At 30.7% G+C, this 18056-nt stretch overlaps 1 protein-coding gene across 1 annotated transcript in view; it reads left to right on the top strand.

Annotated features, from left to right (window-relative positions):
- The first annotated feature begins 232 nt into the window (after positions 1 to 232).
- LOC118197154 (hepatoma-derived growth factor-related protein 3-like) overlaps positions 233 to 18056 on the top strand; it is a 68861-nt gene continuing 51037 nt past the window's right edge. The window contains exons 1-2 of the mRNA XM_035368654.2: positions 233 to 465; positions 14772 to 14848. Coding sequence (XP_035224545.1) covers positions 388 to 465; positions 14772 to 14848 — 155 coding nt within the window. The 5' untranslated portion in view covers positions 233 to 387. The remainder of the gene's footprint in view (positions 466 to 14771; positions 14849 to 18056) is intronic.

The following is an 18056-nucleotide window of genomic DNA, read 5'->3' as shown; positions in this document are numbered from 1 at the left end:
TTGTTATCGGAATCCTACAAGAAAAACTAGTTTGCATTTAATTTGACCCTAATGGATCTAAATTTTGAAATAAGTGAAAAAATTTCAACGAAAAGTTAGTAGTTTGATACTAAAACTTTAATCTAAAATTTTCTAATTTCCATTTCAAATTACTTTTCAATAATAAGTTATAAAAAGTTTTTCAATAATAAGTGTTTTTCAATATGGCAATAGTTTATTGAAGCGAAATTTGAACTGCGCCCTCTTTAGCGTCTGTGTTGTCGTTGGCGACTGTTTACGTGAAAGTTTATATGCCTATTTAGTTATGTTATTTTGTTGTGCGGTTGTCTGAGACATTCATTTATTTTATATCAAGTTTTTATTTTTCTTCTATACATCTGAGAGACAATGAGCAAAAAAATCAGCTACAAATCTGGAGATCTTGTATTTGCTAAAGTGAGGGGATATCCGCCTTGGCCAGCGAGGGTAAATACTTTTTATTTGGAATACCGGTATTATGTTAATAAGGTGCTAGCTAATAATTTTTATATAAATTAAATTTTTATTTTAACATTTTCATTATTTGTTACGATTAAAATTTTGATAATGGCTTTTGGGTAATTGATTTTAGAAGGAAGAATTTCAGATTTTTCATGTATAATAAATTTTGAAATCTTATTTTCTGTTACTCTTCTGAAGTCGTTAAATTAACACATAAATTCTGTATATGCATTTAAAACATATTTATATATTCTAAAATTTATGATGTTAAGCTTATTATTTAATTTTGGAAATTTCATGAGAATGTTGCATGTGAGTTAAGTAAGAGTTGATCGCTTGCTGTAATGTATAATTTCGTAATAAAGGAGTCGATTAATAGTTTTTAATTTTTATTAGTTTAATTGGAAGCATTTATTTAGAAATTTTAAACTTTGTAGTTGAACTTTTAAATATAAGGCGTAAAATCTAGTCTTAATTATACTTTACATGTGATGAAAATGGCTAAAATTTTTAGCTTTATGAGTGAAAGATATTTGGAAAATCGATTCAGTTTAAAAGTTGCAGAATAATGTATTAATAGCAATCTTGAGATTTTTCTAAATATAGTAATTGCAAAACTGCTAGATAAAAGAAAAATATAAGTTTTATATTTATTGCTTTCAAATGACATAACAGACTGCTAGAACATCTAAGTTAGGGCAATGTAACTTGTATTGTATATCAATAATATTCTATTGCATACATGCAAAATAATATCCTATTTCTAAATTTAGATGTTATATTAAGTGCAATAAGTACTTTTTTCCTCTCTCTAATGTCAAATCTGAAGACTTATGAGGCTGATTTTTGGCAAAATGGTGGTTATAGTTAAAGAATTTTCAGGTCTTCTTCATATACTGCTTTGCAATAAATCTTCAGTTTTCACGAATTTTAACTATTTATGAAAATAAAATCTGATTTTCTATATACTAATATGAATGTCTGTTTTATGGACAGTATTAATCTGTGTGTTAAGTATAAGTGTTTGGGCAGGAAATTGATAAATTAGCTAATTTTCTAGACTTAAATCTGATATAAAAATCTGAATTTGCTAAGGAAAGCAACATATTTTATATGTGTGACCTTTATATATATATATATATATATGTATGCGTGTATAAAGAAGTTTAAAAACCTTAATTTTTTATGAGCTTCTTATTAAATTGCTTATACTTTTCAGTAAATAAGTTTATGTATTTTTGTTATTGATGAGTGCGGTTGTAAACTTAGTAGATTAGAAAATATTTAAGCTAAATTTTCTTTGATGCAGTAATTTTCAGGTTATAAAATTAAATGTTATTATAATATTTTCGTTACTTTACTGATAGGAAGACTGGGTTCAGAAATGAATGAATAAATGCATACGTTCATGTATACATGTATATGTTACTGTAAAAGCCTGAAGTCTGGTAAATCCTAGGTTTTACTAATAAAACCGAGCTTTTACTAAAATGGCGTGGTAAAAGTCTGAAGTATGATTTAATATGATTCCATTTCGGGCTTTTACCAAGCCTTTGCAGTAGATCCTAGGAGTTACTATACCTTCTGAAAAAAGCCCGAAACAAGGGATAACTTATGATAGGATTTTCCATTCACAGATATATTGTATACAGTGTGTCCCTAAAAGGTTAAAACACAATTTAATTTTTTAACTGATAATATAAATTCTAAAAATGATCAAAATGAGATATGATTTAAGATTATGTCGATAGAACAGTTTTACAAATATTTTTCAGAGTTGCAAGAAATAAAAATAAAAAAATGCGATATTTATGCCATTTGTGTAAATAAAATCCCGAAAATTAAGTTGATAGCTCAGAAAAAAAAAAAAAAAAAAACACAGAATTTTAAAAATAAGAAAAATATAGTGAATTTTTCGGTAAAAATTTACTCAACGGTACCCCCTTGGCAAATGGTTTCTTTTTGATGCCAAGATCAGTGCCAAAAAAGATTGTGTCGATAGAACAATCTTACAAGTATTTTTCAGAGTTACAAGAAATAAAAATAAAAAAATGTGATATTTATGCCATTTCACAAATAAAATCCCAAAAATTAAGTTGATAGCTCAGGAAAAAAAAAAAAAAAAAAAAAAAAAAATTACGGAATTTAAAAAATAAGAAAAATATAGTACATTTTTCGGTAAAAATTTACTCTACGGTACCCCTTGGCGAATCGTTTCTTTTTGATGCCAAGATCAGTGCCAGGAAAAATCGGCACCGATTTCAGGATGGCTGCTATACAAAACCAAAATAAGAAGTCAAAGACTTAGATAAACTCGCTGTCCATGTACGCATCGACCTATTTTAACTTGAAAAAATCAGAGAAATGCACAAACTAGGCACTGTGCACTGCCTTAACATTATCTGTGTACACTTCGATCTATTTTCACTTAAACAAATGAGGAAGCTGAAACAAAGTTAAAACTATCATGGTAACCAGAAAAAAAAAAAAAATCGCCACTGTCTTAACACACATAGAGGAAGAAATAACCAAAAATACATATTTCCTAATATAAAAACATTAAACAACAAATCTTTTAACAAAAATTAACACACAGAGATGAATAAATAAATGAAACATAAATTTTTTTCATGGGTGTACGATTAGGCTTCCTACCACGATCTCCTCCATTCTCCAGGTAAGCAATTCAGTTAAATTTTTCATCATTTCGGCTCATTCATATCTATTGGTAATTAAACCAGCTTTCATGCAAAAATCAAATGTCTTTCGTCCATCATCAAACCCATACAAAAACCTCAAATTCACAATTTCATTACAATCTAACCTATGAACATTCGTCCTCTTATTCACCTCAAACATACTCAAACGATGGTACCTACAGCAAAATAATAGCAATTTCAGGTTGATCTTTACATTATGGTAACTTGGCGTTTTTTTGGCGAAAATTTGGCGACCAACTCGCTTACAGCAATCCTCTATTTTTTTTTCCCGCCGCCATTTTGTCTTCACGAAGTAAAGACATGTTACTTTTCTTTTTATCTACTGAACACTTCTTCCAACAATCTACTAGCCGAATTACACTTATGCTAGAAATTTTATCTAACAAAACTGCTTATTCATGACAAATATTCACTGCAAAATTGGGAAAAAGTGCACAATACCATACTCCTTATGCGTTTTTCAAAATAACACATACACATAAACCATATACACGCTGACTTATTTTTACTTAAAAAAACAACCCAGAATTGCACAAAAATGGCATTGCGCACACTCTTCACTATATCCATGTACACTGCTTTTTTCTCATAAATTAGAAAAATTTCACGAAAATACATGACAATTTTCTCAATCTTTAAACCCAGTAAAAAGAACATATATGAAATTACCTGATCGCGAAAAAGTATTTACCCTTTCCAAATATGAACATTTCCACATATAAAATAAATAAAATATCCAAAAACTTTTACCACTAAATCATCTATTACATTATACACGTCACCAACGAATTCATACCGCAAGCATTACAAATACTTAGTATCAAATATTTAAATTATTTCCATGCACGTTTACTTCAACTTAAACGTGTACCAAATTCCTACAAACATAAAATTCACAAAATAACTATCATTTAATTAAAATATCACTAAACCATGTACACATCGACTTATTTTTACTTAAAAAAACATCCCAGAATTGCACAAAAATGGCATTGCGCACACTCTTCACTATATCCATGTACACTGCTTTTTTCTCATAAATTAGAAAAATTTCATGAAAATACATGACAATTTTCTCAATCTTTAAACCCGGTAAAAAGAACATATATGAAATTACCTGATCGCGAAAAAGTATTTACCCTTTCCAAATATGAACATTTCCACATATAAAATAAATAAAATATCCAAAAACATTTACCTCTAAATCATCTATTACATTATACACGTCGCCAACGAATTCATACCGCAAGCATTACAAATACTTAGTATCAAATATTTAAATTATTTCCATGCACGTTTACTTCAACTTAAACGTGTACCAAATTCCTACAAACATAAAATTCACAAAATAACTATCATTTAATTAAAATATCACTAAACCATGTACACGCCGACTTATTTTTACTTAAAAAAACATCCCAGAATTGCACAAAAATGGCATTGCGCACACTCTTCGCTATATCCATGTACACTGCTTTTTTCTCATAAATTAGAAAAATTTCACGAAAATACATGACAATTTTCTCAATCTTTAAACCCGGTAAAAAGAACATATATAAATTACCTGATCACGAAAAAGTAATGAACATTTCCACATATAAAATAAATAAAATATCCAAAAACTTTTACCTCTAAATCATCTATTACATTATACACGTCACCAACGAATTCATATCGCAACCATTACAAATACTTAGTGTCAGATATTTAAATTATTTCCATGCACGTTTACTTCAACTAAAACATATACCAAATTCCTACAAACATAAAATTCACAAAATAACTATCATTTAATTAAAATATAATTAAATTCAGAAACACTACTTAAAATATAAATGAGCACATACATTAAATTAATACATACATAAATACCCATTTCGAATTCACTTTAGTTACGGCCATGGGATCCAAAAATTCACGAACACTGTTTCACACAACACAGAATAAAGCCAAATACAAAATTTCCAGATTTTTTCCCGATTTCCCCCCTTTTCCGATTAAAGAACCGTAATTCGTCCATTAATATCACATGACATATCCCATGATCTCTCATTTCCCTCACACAAAATAATGCGTAATTGGAACTGAGTACTGCTCACATTATTACCAAAGTGCCAGTAACCTTTATCGCCTCCCAGTAACCTTTATCGCCTCCAAAATGTCGCCAAACTACCAGTTACCATATTGTAAAGATCAACCCAATTTCAAAATACAAGACCATATCACGCACGTGCAACCAAACACAGCAACTGAAAAAGAATAGTAAGAACCCAAAACCCGGGTTCATACGAAAGGGTTACTATTACAAAAAATAACCAAAATCTAAATTTATTGGCAGTTTTTGGATAACCGGCTCTTGCCGATTTGTTGACGTATCGGAAGAGAGTGCGTCTGTGCCACATTATGATAACCTTGACAAGCGCTGTAACCCTGCAACTCTCACTGGGAATTTTCCTGAAAAACGAAAAGGGATATTTTCTGTTTACATAGATTTACAGAACGTTATGGTAAGACAAAATAAAAGTTGGAAAATCGCATATCATAATTAGTTCATGTTTTCGCAAATCGTTATTCAGAGTTAATTTCAGTTGAAAAACTAAAGCTCTATTCTATTTACGGAACGTTATGGAAAGACAAAATAAAAGTTTAAAATCGCAAATCATAATTAGTTTATGTTTTTGCAAATCGTTATCGGGAGTTCATTTCAATTGAAAAAAATAAGAGTTCTGTTCTATTTATTTCTACCTTTTGTAAAATAAGATAGCTGCATGACAAAAAAAATCGCAAATGATAATTAGTTCATATGTTCACGAATCGTTATTGGAAGTTAATTGCAATTCAAAAAATGCGATATTATATTTATTCTACCTTTCCTAGTCTATTTATTTCTACCTTTTGTAAAATAAAATAGCTGTGTGGCATTTCCTACCTCAAATGCTAATTTTATGTACGGAGGAAGGACCAGAAAGGTAAAATACAATTTAAGCTTAATGCTCCTAAAATATATTAGATTATGTACAGGTGACATTTGTATATTAAAGTGGCCACCATAACAAAACAAACTGATTAAATTGCCAAATTTGTAACAAATTTGTATTAAATATTGCAAGGCTCTGTGTGCTTTAATGAGGAACTAACATGCAGTGCATATGCGGCAATGTTTTGATTTTCAGTTATAACTTTATTTTTACTGTTTTAATTACGAGTTCAGGAATGCTTCAGCATAAGGTATTCCAGCTTATATGAGCTTGAAGTTATGCAGCTGCTTATTTTATTTTACACATTTATACTGGTAGTTAATTTGTATTTGAAATTGTGAATAATTCATAAAATGCTGGTGAACAAAACCTGTGTTTATACATAAGAATTAGCTTTAATAAAATAAGTAGTATCAAAGTCTACTAATTTATGCTAATTGCTCTAAAACCCCATACCTTTCTTCAAAACAGCACTTCAGTTATTAATTGAATTAACAATGCAGTTCTACATTTTTATACACTGTGCTGTTACTTTCATTCTTTGGTTCAAAAAAGTGAATGGAATTATGTATTCTGAAAATTAGTTCGCAGCAATAATTAATCTTTTGTATACAATTAAATTTTCACAATTTAAATTTAAATTAGCTTTACACGAATCAGAAAATTTGTTAAATTCCTATGAAATGTAATATGAAATTGTAATCATATATAATATGAAAAACACATTCTTTATTACATATATTTTAAAACAAGTTCCTTTTTTTAGCCATTGGTTCTTTTTAACTAAAATTAATATGTATTGTTTTGTATGCAAAATAAATAGCTATTCTGTTATCAGGGCAAGATTCAGGCACATTTTTAAATCCGAGATGGCAGCCAAAAATCACCAATTTTAGCCAAGGGCCGTCTATCCGAAACGTGCCAACAGTTGCATTTCTCAGAGTCTTTGTCCACCAACTAAAGAAAGTCTTTTTACTAATTCACGTACACTTGTTTATTCTGTATGAATTTCTTCAATGTTTACAAAATTTTCCTTGCAAAAGATGAACTGGTTCCTTGTGCTTAGAGATTTTAATATACCAAACTTTGTACTAAGACCATGAAACTTGTAATATTTAATATATGTAATAATGGCTATTATTGATTTTGAATAAATTTCCTATCTATCAATGTCAGGTACTTCTATTTTAACATTTTACCCGAGAGTAGTTTTGGAAAGTTTTTAGTAGTTACAATATTGATCTTCTTTGCCTGCTTCTGAAGTCCTTCCTTAGCTGTCTCTTGGAACACTTTCATATTTTGAAATTTGTTTATACAGTACAAAGTTTGAGATCCAGACTCGTCGGGACTTCGATGATTCAGGATTTGGGATTTTTCCGGATATTAGATCATCAGTTTAAATCTAGCGAGATGGCATACAGAAATTATAAAATTAAAAATTTTAAATCTTGATTTATGAAATAATGAAGCATCTATGTATTTTATTCAGTACCGAAGTGAAATTAAGAATCGAGATTCTCCACATGCTTTCTTACGAGGGAAAAAAATCAAATGCGCATGCGCAAAGCATTAAAAAAAATTTCCTAATAAAATTTTGTTGGTGGCTGATTTTGATCATTCTGGATATTGGACGTCCGGATCTCTGACTTTGTACTATAATCACACCCGTTGTGACAGAGCATATATCTGGTTCTTTTTTTTTTTTTTTTTTTTTCTTAATTCGAACTTCAGTATCTGCTTCTATCGTTGTATGTGATTATTTAAAATTTTTTTAAGTCCTTCTCAGTGGCCATGTTACTAATCAAATTACGTGGCAAAACTGAGTTAGCAAGTCCTAGCTTCATAGGATAACCAAACATAATTTCGTATTGTGAACATTTGATTCCCTCGTAATATGTTTTGTTTTTCATTGCATGAACAAATTTTAATCTTTCTGACCACTTTTCTGTCTTATTTGTCTCCATCCATGTTGCCAACATATTCTCAACATCTTGGTTTGCCTGTTCGACAGAACCTTGCGATTGGCTATGTTTCTGTTTACCGTGAACTATTTTTATATCACTCCACATTTCACATTAACTGTTTATGATTTGGTTGCAAAATTCCCTTCCGTTGTCGGAATGGAGAATGTTAGGGGCTCCAAAAGTTGTGATAATATCCAGGTGATATGCTACTTCGTCAGCTCTTTTACAAGTAAACTTCAGAGTAGTGCAAATTTTGTAAGATGATCTTGATACACTAAAATGAATTTCATATCGTGATAAGAATTGGAATGCATATCTATTAGGTCGACTTGGCATCGAAAATTCATTTCACTACGCACAACTGGTTTGATTACAATCCCCCCCTTTTCCACAGTTTTTTTTTTTCTCCTACCATGGTTCACATAGTCTTAAATACATGATGATAGATTCTACTGTTACATTTTTGTACTTGCTATTCAGTTCTTAATCATACGGAATCCTGCGAATGGACTGGCTGCATAGGCGTTTTTTGTGGTTTTTCTGCCTCTTTATCCAGAATACATGCCAATTTCCAAAGTTTAATTTGTACAAATAGCTTTGAAATAAAATGCATAAACACGAGTGTGTCAGGGGACAGTTACTTGAGCGATATCAATTTTACTGCAGAAATTGCTTTTCACTCAAAGTTGAATTAGCTAAAATGCTTAATCAAATTGAGTTCTTTGGTCCTCTGCATTGGTTCTTAATCCCTTCTATTCACGGAAATGTTTGGCCTAGCTTGAATTGCCAATTTGGCATCGCCTTATTGCTCGAGTAAACACCTTTGTATTTATTTCTTAATTATTGTTCACTGAACGGGAGTTGGTTTGTTTCCCTTGAAAAGTCAACTAATTTCCAATCAATGGCAATGATTACTTGCATTTAATTTAATTACTTGCTTTTAATTTAATTCCTTTTACATTTGAAATTTTGTTATTCATGATTTAATTCAAGTCCCTGTTAAACATTTTTAACAATTTACATTTAAAACATTTTTCGAAATTGAACTTACTAAGTATGAATTCACTCTTTTAAGATAATTCTACTAGAATTAATCTTAGGAGATAATATAATCAATATTCTTTAGTAAATAAATTATTATTAACTTACTTTGCAGCAATTGCGCAAGTGGTAGAATAACTCAATTTCGCACTAAGTGAATTTAAGATCATACGACATTATATATGTAATGATATTTTTAAATCAATTGATTAAATTAAATTCTAATCATATTGCTGAATAATGTGTTGGCGATTCTCTACCTAAATTGCATCCCTGTTCCTAAATTTTGGTGAAATCCTTTCTTTATTATAAACTAGGTGTACCCGCCCGGCGTTGCCCGTGCATTTAGAAAATGCAGATAAGTGAATAGCGCAGGAATAGTAGTGTAGGACATGTAGACTGTCTCTCTCTCTTCCCCCCCCACAAGCTACAAAAAAGAAATGAATTGTAATTAATCGATTTAATGTATCGTCAAAACAGCAAACTAACGCTAGAATAAAGAAATCAATTGTTACAATCGAACGTTATTTGAAAACAAATAATAATATCAGTGAGTCAAAAAAACCGTGATTAATTAATTATAAATAATTTTTTTAAAATTTTTCTAATTCAAAAATCGAAAATCGGGCTTCGAGGTCTGGTGGCCAGCCCCTTTGTGCTTCCGTATAAAAAATTCCAGGTCCCTGCGTGCGATAGATTTGGCTGGAGAGCTCGGTCAGACAGACAGACAGACACATTACACTTGCTTTTATTATTATAGATTATATTAACGTGTTGGCGCCCGCCAAATCACCAAACTCATAAATCGATCATATTACATAAAGTTCTTAAGAACACTCCTGATGAGAAGATAACGTCACCATGTTATTTCAATTAATATTGCTGATTGGATGAGCACCATGACACACACATATCTATAAGTAGGGCTTCTCCTCATGGTACAGGAAGAACGCTTATGAGATGGATGCTAAAATAAACATATCACTTTATATTACAACAGTTGTCTCATTCTGTTGCCCGGCTGCACGACGCAAATAATGTATGAGATTCTACATTTCATATATATAATCTATATACATATCTCACATATATTTATTCGTCTTAGCTGCCATTTCTAAATCTTCATAGAAAAATTTAATATTGATTAATTCTTTGCTCCAGCAGTACAAAAATCTGACTGCTGTAGTGGAAGCAGGCAATTATTTTCACTGTTTTGAATTGTGGTATTTTATTGATTACAGTTTTTTTACATTATGTTTCCAAAAACATAGTTTTCTGAAATATAATTTCATCAACCATGAATCTAAATATTTATGATTTTCCATCAAAATATTGTATTCCTGCAAAACATTTGTCTCATTGTCTTCCATTGTAAATGAATTCCACAAGTGAATATTTTAAAACTGAGATTATGATAGAAAATATCTTGAAATGAATTACCTCTCTCTCTTCCATTAAAATTCCATTATTTAAAAAGTTTTCCTATTTGTTCATATGTGGTGCCTAAACATGGTGAAGTCACTGATAAGACCAACAAGTACTGATGTAATTTTTAACACATTCTGTTTTAAAATTATAATTTTTTTTTATGTTTTATTTATATATATAAGTTGTGATTAATACAGGGTGGCGCAGGAAAATGGGAAATTTTGAACGTTACAGTTAGCAGCACTGTAGAGCCGGCAGTTGTTCGAAACTTTGCACAATTGTTGTGAGTACATTGCCATTTAGTAATTATGGATCATTGGACTGGTGCGGAATGTGCAGTAGCTGTGAGAGCGTTTTATAAAACTGGTGATAGTGTGACTGCCGCACAGAGAATATTTCAACAGCATTACCAGCTTGGATGTGTCCCATCTGCGCATGCGATTACAACATGGGTGCGTAATTTTGAAGAAACAGGATCTGCCTTGAAAAAGAAACCTCCAGGTGGCATTCCGACAGTACACACACCAGAGAACATTAAAGCTTTTAGAGCTGCAATCGAGAGAAGTCCTCGCCGCTCCGTTCGACAGCATGCATCTTCAGCAGGACGGAGCCACGTCACATGCTGCTTGACAATCGATGGCAGCAGTTCGTCAATTGTTTGGAAGACACATTATTTCACGTAATGGTGACATTGAATGGCTTGTGAGATCCCCTGATCTTTAGTGTGTGCGACTTCTTCCTGTGTGGATATCTTAAAGGCAAGGTGTACCGTACATGTCCTGCAACAATCCATGAACTGAAGGAGAACATTAACTGAAAAAGAAATCACTGCCATTCCCCAAGATTTGCTCCGATGTCATCTTTAAAAAGTAAAGAGACACCTTTGGACATGTTGATTGTAGAAACAAAATGGCATGCTGAATACATGCACTTTAGTTAATAAATTACTAGTTTTATGAATTTATTCGTGGAAATGATGTTATTTCGAAATGTCTCGTTACCCTGCACCACCCTGTATTTTCTTGTAGTACAGTACAGTTAGTTTTTTAACTAACCTCTTGATAAAACCGCAAGACTTCTGTTTTTTTTTTTTTTTTTTTTTTTTTTTTTTTTTTTTTTTTTTTACATCTCACGGACACCCAGTTTTAAATTTTTAGTCTTTACTGAGTTTTTCAGCAATAAATAAATTTTAAATTGTGCAAATTTCATTCCCCCACACCTAATGAATTTCCACAAAATTTTTCTTATTAAATTTTATTTGAATTGTTTTAATTTAGACAATTATTTGAGTTGTCTTCTGTAGACATTTAAAAAAGTTTTAAGAGCATTAAAGCAATGTTTAATCAGCTAACCTTAGTCTTTTATTTTGTTTTACATCAATATATGGCACAATACTAGGTTTATTAAGCACTTTGATAAATTAAAGCTGACTATCCTTACTCAAGGTTTTCTCTCTATAAAAGCATAATTCTCTAAACGTTAATGATTAATTTATGACTAATTAAATGAAATTAGGTAAAGAATATAAAATTTAAATTAATTGATTAGATATTAATATATTTTACGTCAGAATCGTACTGTAAATAGTTGAATTATCCAAATCATGCATTATAAAGTGAATTTAAGTCAATTTGGAGTTCTTTCAACATGGTCCCACCATGCAACATGAAAATCTCCCAGAAACTCCCGATTTTTGGCCCAAGAAATCTCCCTTATTTCATATTTCAAGGTTGGCAGCTGTAGTATTACGATTTAAAATAGTGTCATTTGTGAAATACTGAAATATACAGGTAAAGTTAGTTCGCTTGCATTATATGGAGAAACACACATTTATCTTTGCATCTTGGATGAAGCAGTATCTAGGTCTAGCTTTGTTGTAAGCACATATTCAGAGCTAAAAAAACTTTTCCATTTTATCAAAATGTAATTATAAGCTTTTATTTCATTCATTCGTGGTGTTTTGCTCTGGCTGGAATTTTGTCATCAATTTTTAGCGTACTTCCTGATAAGCTATTAAATTCAAATTTTGTAATGTGGTGAAGCAATTTTTTTAATTTAATGTTTAAACGATTTTTTTTGCACATGGCTTTGTTTAACAAACAATCTAAGCATATCAGAATTCTACTGTTTGCACCTTCAAATACAATGATAAAAAAAATCTTTTCACTGAAACTTTTATGAAAATTGGAACTTAGTTTCTGAATATTTGAAAATTGCTCAATTTTTCAGACTATTTGACGTTTATGATTTAAAAATTTCAGCATCTAAAAATGTACCGAATGTAAAGTTTTAATTTTCACATATTCTTAAAAGAAGACTGATAAAAAAATATTAATTGTGATTTTTTACATTTAAAAAAAAATCTGTTGCAGTCTGAAGCAGATAGGAAAAGCATTTTGTATTTGCCATCTTGGTGCACTTAATGACAAACTGGCGATATTAATTTTCTCATTTTGATTTCAAGTAAAATTCTTGTTAAATAGCATTGCTATTGGATCCAGTTTCTGAAACTGAATAGTCAAAGTGGTTTCTTGATCTTCTGAATGGCATTCAGTAGTTTTTCTTTATTTTCATATAATTGATTGCTTGTGTTTTAATAATGACTAATTTAATCATTGATAACGTGCAGTTGAGACAAAAAGCAGAAAATAAAATACAAGTAAAAAAAATGCACAAAGAACAAATAATTTATTATTATATAATTTAATAGAAATAATAGATTACATAATTATTTTCACAGAATTCATCTACAGTTTTTATATTGGAAATAATAAAACTGGAGTGCTTTAAATAACAAAATCATTGCATTTCCTAAATAACAGAATCATTGTAAATTTCATTGCATTATTAAATGTAGAACCCATTATCTTTTTTAATTCATCATGGGTACCCTATGCTTTTATTATTCATGATATAAAATCATAGATGTATTCTGCAAATGAAATTATTTAATTCATTACTCCTGTTAAACTATATGATAAATTATTTTTCTCCTCATAGTGCATTATTTATCATATCCATTTTAAATAAAAGTTTATTGTGTAAAAAACTTTTTTTTAAAAAAAAATTGTGTTTTCTTTAGGAAATCCTTTTGCGAGAGTGGTAGGGAGGAAAGAAAGCTGTGGTACCTTTAAAAGCCAATCGCTGTGTTGAGTATCAAAACAGCAACTGAGTTTAGGCAAATAAGCTTATGGATTTGCCTTAAATTAAGTAATCTAGTTTTCAAAGATTAAAAGCTGTCATGCAAAGAGGACAATCTACTGATATTAAACAGAAATTTATTATTTGATCTACCTGAAAGTTCTGTCTGTTTTTAGAATAAAACAAAATACAAATTTTTCTTACTGTCAATAAACTTTATTAAATAATAAAATTGCCATTATTATTAATGACTTTTTGCCAGCGTAAGGGCAATTTGTATATCCCATTTTTGAAAAATGTAACTTCTGATGCGAAAAATTGAGCCAGTGCTTGTTTGATATCTTCTTCATTTTTGAATTTTTTGCCCTTCAAAGAGTTTTATAAGCACAAAAACAAGTGATAGTCAGAGTATGCTTAGTCTGAAGAATATGGTGAATGTGACAGAATTTCCCAGCCTAGTTCTGCAATTTTTTTTACAGGTCCCCAAAGCAGCATGTGGCCTGGCATTATCATGATGTTCTTAATATTGAACATCACTGGTCTGTTTTCTTGGACTGATGCCTTTAAATTGTCAAGTTGCTGACAATACTTCTTCAAATTGAGCTTTTCATTCGGTTTTAAAAGCTCATAATGTATTGGTCCTCGAATGTCCCACCATATACACAACATTCTCATATTCAGAGACAAATTTAATTTAGGGATGGAAGGGCTAGCTTTTTCGGGTTCACAATACGCCCTTTTTCTTATGATGTTTTCATAAGTAATCCGCTTTTCATCTCCAGTTACCATCCGGTTGAAGAAGGGCATATTGATAAGGATCCAAATATTAAAACCATATTGATAAGGATCAATGTGTATTGTAAGTAAAGCCATATTCCTGCTATACTTAGTTGACCTATATGTGTATTTTTATTTATCAGTCTGTCATAAAAAATAGTAAGTGTAAGTAATATAAACCTGCCCCCCCCCCTTTTTTTTTTTGTGTGTGCCGAGTGTAATTTTTTTGTTCAATTTTGCAGGTGGAGCAGGATCCTCCTCCTGGCAAAAAGGTACCTAAGAACAAATATCCCATTTTATTCTTTGGCACGTATGAAACGTAAGTATTCCTTCTGGGAAAATATTTCTATTACTTTAGTTTAAAATATTTTATTATTAATAAGATTTTTGTGTAAAATATCAACTATTACATAACATGCACTTGGAACTCCCTATTTGGAAGATTATGCTCATTTTATATATACAACTAGTAGCTATGGGGCCAGCCTTTGTCTGGCTCTTAAATGTACCGGAAAAATGCCTGAAGGGAATACCAAACATTAAATTTAAAAACTGCACAGAATATTATTCTGCAGAACAACTTTATAAAAAAATCAATAAAAATGTATTATATATATAAAAAAATGAAAGGAAATATGCCAATCTCTTAAAAACAGTGACATAAGAAATACGATGAAAAATTGTTGCCAAACCCATATTTCTAAAAGAATGAAACTATTCAAAGTGATGCAATTTCATAAAAAAAATCTATCAACAACAATAAGAAAGGAAAATTGTTAGCAAAGTCACATTTTTAAAGATGTGAGATGTACTCGGAAGCGTCATTTAAAAATTTTTAAAAAAATAGAAAATATTATCATTTTTCCAAAATTCTTTTTGTAAAAGCAGTTGCAAGGCTGAAAGTGTAACATGTCCAAAAATCAAAGAAAAATAAACTATATTTTTAAAAATAAACTTTTTTTAGAAAAAATCCCGTTGAAAAGCTGTTAAGCTCACTTTGTTAAATAAATTTCTATTTAATCGATTTATTGAAACACGAAATTTATTTTAAGTTTGTAAAAAGTTAAGTGCCTACGTTTCATGACGACGTGAAAATGGAGTGTGTAGAGTAAAATCTCGCTTTCTTATAGCCCATTATGTCTCAAAATGACGCGATTTCATCACAAAACGTAAAGTAAAAAAAAAATTCGAATTCGTATTTCGAAAAAATCGCTTCGAGGCGCACTGGTTCTTGTCTAAATCAGGGTTCGTACGGTCCTTTAAAGTCCTTAATTTTGGCCAAAATGAATATATGGTCCTTAATTTTGCTCATTTGACATTTCTTATCATTTCTAATGATTGCCATTCTATGCGTGAATTGCGATTTCTCATGAATATGGAATTAAAATTGCTCGGCTCTTAACCAATCTGTTGGCGGATTTGCGTTGCAAACGATTAAAAAAAAAAAAAAAATTAGCTACCCGAACGAAAGTATCGGTGTCTGATTGGCTATTCACCCAATCTTTCGAAACAGGTGTTATCTATAAATTTAGGCAGATTGTGACGAAAGCGTGAAGCCGGAAGTTCTTTAAGAGGCAAAAGTGATGATGAAGGTGCTTGAGGAAAAAAAAGGGGGGGATTCTGAAAATATTTGCCAAAATTAGAGCAATCACAACCTGGAAGGCCACAACCCTTCCGACGCCAATAGGAACGAGATGCCTGGAAAGTGCATTTTCAATAAACAGTGGCTTCATCAAGCTGACTACAAAGACTGGATATTGATGGATGGCAATCCTTAAATGTGGTCTTTGTCTGAAACAAATTGAAATTTCTAGAATGGGAGAGTCAGCGCTGAAAACTCACATGAAAATTAAGTTTCGTTTTATCATTTCAATTTGTTTTTACACGGTTTTGCTTAGCTTAATTTCGGTGTTTGTTTCAATTAAGCTATAAATTAATTTATCACCTTCTACGGAGTTTATTCTCTTTTGCACATACTATAAATATGGGATATCGAGATTATGAGTTTATTTCTGCAGAGGGTCTGTTATCGATTTCGCGGGAAATCTGTTGGCTCCATTTCGATTTTAGGTCGCCAAGGGCAAATTCGGTAACACTAGCCGAGAAAAGTGAAGTTCGGATATACATTTAGAAGTATTCCGAACAATTAAGTATTTGGTTTAAACCTATGTTGTTGATAGTAATGCATAATTTTTGCTAATGGCGATACAATTATTAGTTGAAAATAACTAACTAATTAAAAATTTTTAAATATTTTTAAAGCTAAAAACAACAAATTGAAACTAATTTTTCTGAATTAACTAGACACAAAATTAACTTTCATGAATTACTAAAGTTATTGGATACAAGTTTAACTGAAAATATACATTCCGTATTATATATATATATATATATATGTATGTATATATATATAATATAACAAGCAAGGTAGTTAGTACAATACTGTAAGACCAATTTGGTCTAGATAACATTTTGCGCAATATGCTGCAAAATAAGTAAATTAGAAATTGTAGTAAGCTTGCCTAAAAGTTACCAGGAGCTGTGGCTCCAAAAAGTTCAACACATTTTAAGAAACAATGTCATTTAAGGGTGAGATATATATATACAGTAAGACCCCGCTTAACGCGGGGGATGCGTTCCATCGAAGTAGAACGTAATGCGAAACAGCGCTAAGCGAGGCTATCTTAACATATAAATAATGGGGTTAGGGAAAGACAGATAAAAAATGGTTAGGCATTAAATTTAATAATGTTTTTTTTTAATAAAAATAAAAACATTTATTTCTTACAAAAATAAAAACAATATAAACGCATATACTTTTAAAAACAAATAAAATTCTCAGTCAGATCATTCAGTCTATTCTGGGTTTCCGATTTTCTGCCTTTTTGTCAAGAAGGCATTATGATAGATTGGCTTAATGGCATATTGCGTTCAATTTCGTCGTCAATCCATATAGACAGTCGTTTTTCCATTTCCTCTATAATGTTATTTCTAGAACGGGTAATTCTAGTTGCAGAGCTTGATGTAGTTGCAGTTGTCGATGACAGTATTTTTTCTTTATTCTTAAGAATTGTCCTTATTGTTGAAGTTGCCAAAATCAATGCAGCACTAATTTGAGATTGACGTTCACCAGAATCTAATCTTCTAATCACTTGCATTTGAGTTTCCAGTGAAATGCTTTTTCTGGTTGCTTTCTTTTCTTGTTTTTTATTATCACCCATGATAAAAACTAAAGATCATAATATTTGTCACTGTATTAATCGTTATAGTATTATACAAATTTAAACTTACAATAATGTCAACAAATGTTTCAAATGATAAAAATGCGTCCACAAAGCAAGAAACACAACTACACTGTTTCGGATATGTTATTTGGAAACCTAGCGCTGCGCACAATTTCGGAGAATCCCCGGGTTGGAATAAAAGAGCACTAAACAGAACAGCGTTAAGCGGGGTCTTACTGTATTTATACAGTACAAAGTCGGAGGTCTGGACTCGTCGGGACTTTGGCGATTCCAGATTTGAGA

Source organism: Stegodyphus dumicola, chromosome 1 (genome assembly GCF_044657685.1).
Source record: "Stegodyphus dumicola isolate Sdum_Otavi_A_Nest chromosome 1, ASM4465768v1".
Taxonomy (NCBI): domain Eukaryota; kingdom Metazoa; phylum Arthropoda; class Arachnida; order Araneae; family Eresidae; genus Stegodyphus; species Stegodyphus dumicola.
This window is presented reverse-complemented; position numbering and strand designations above follow the sequence as displayed.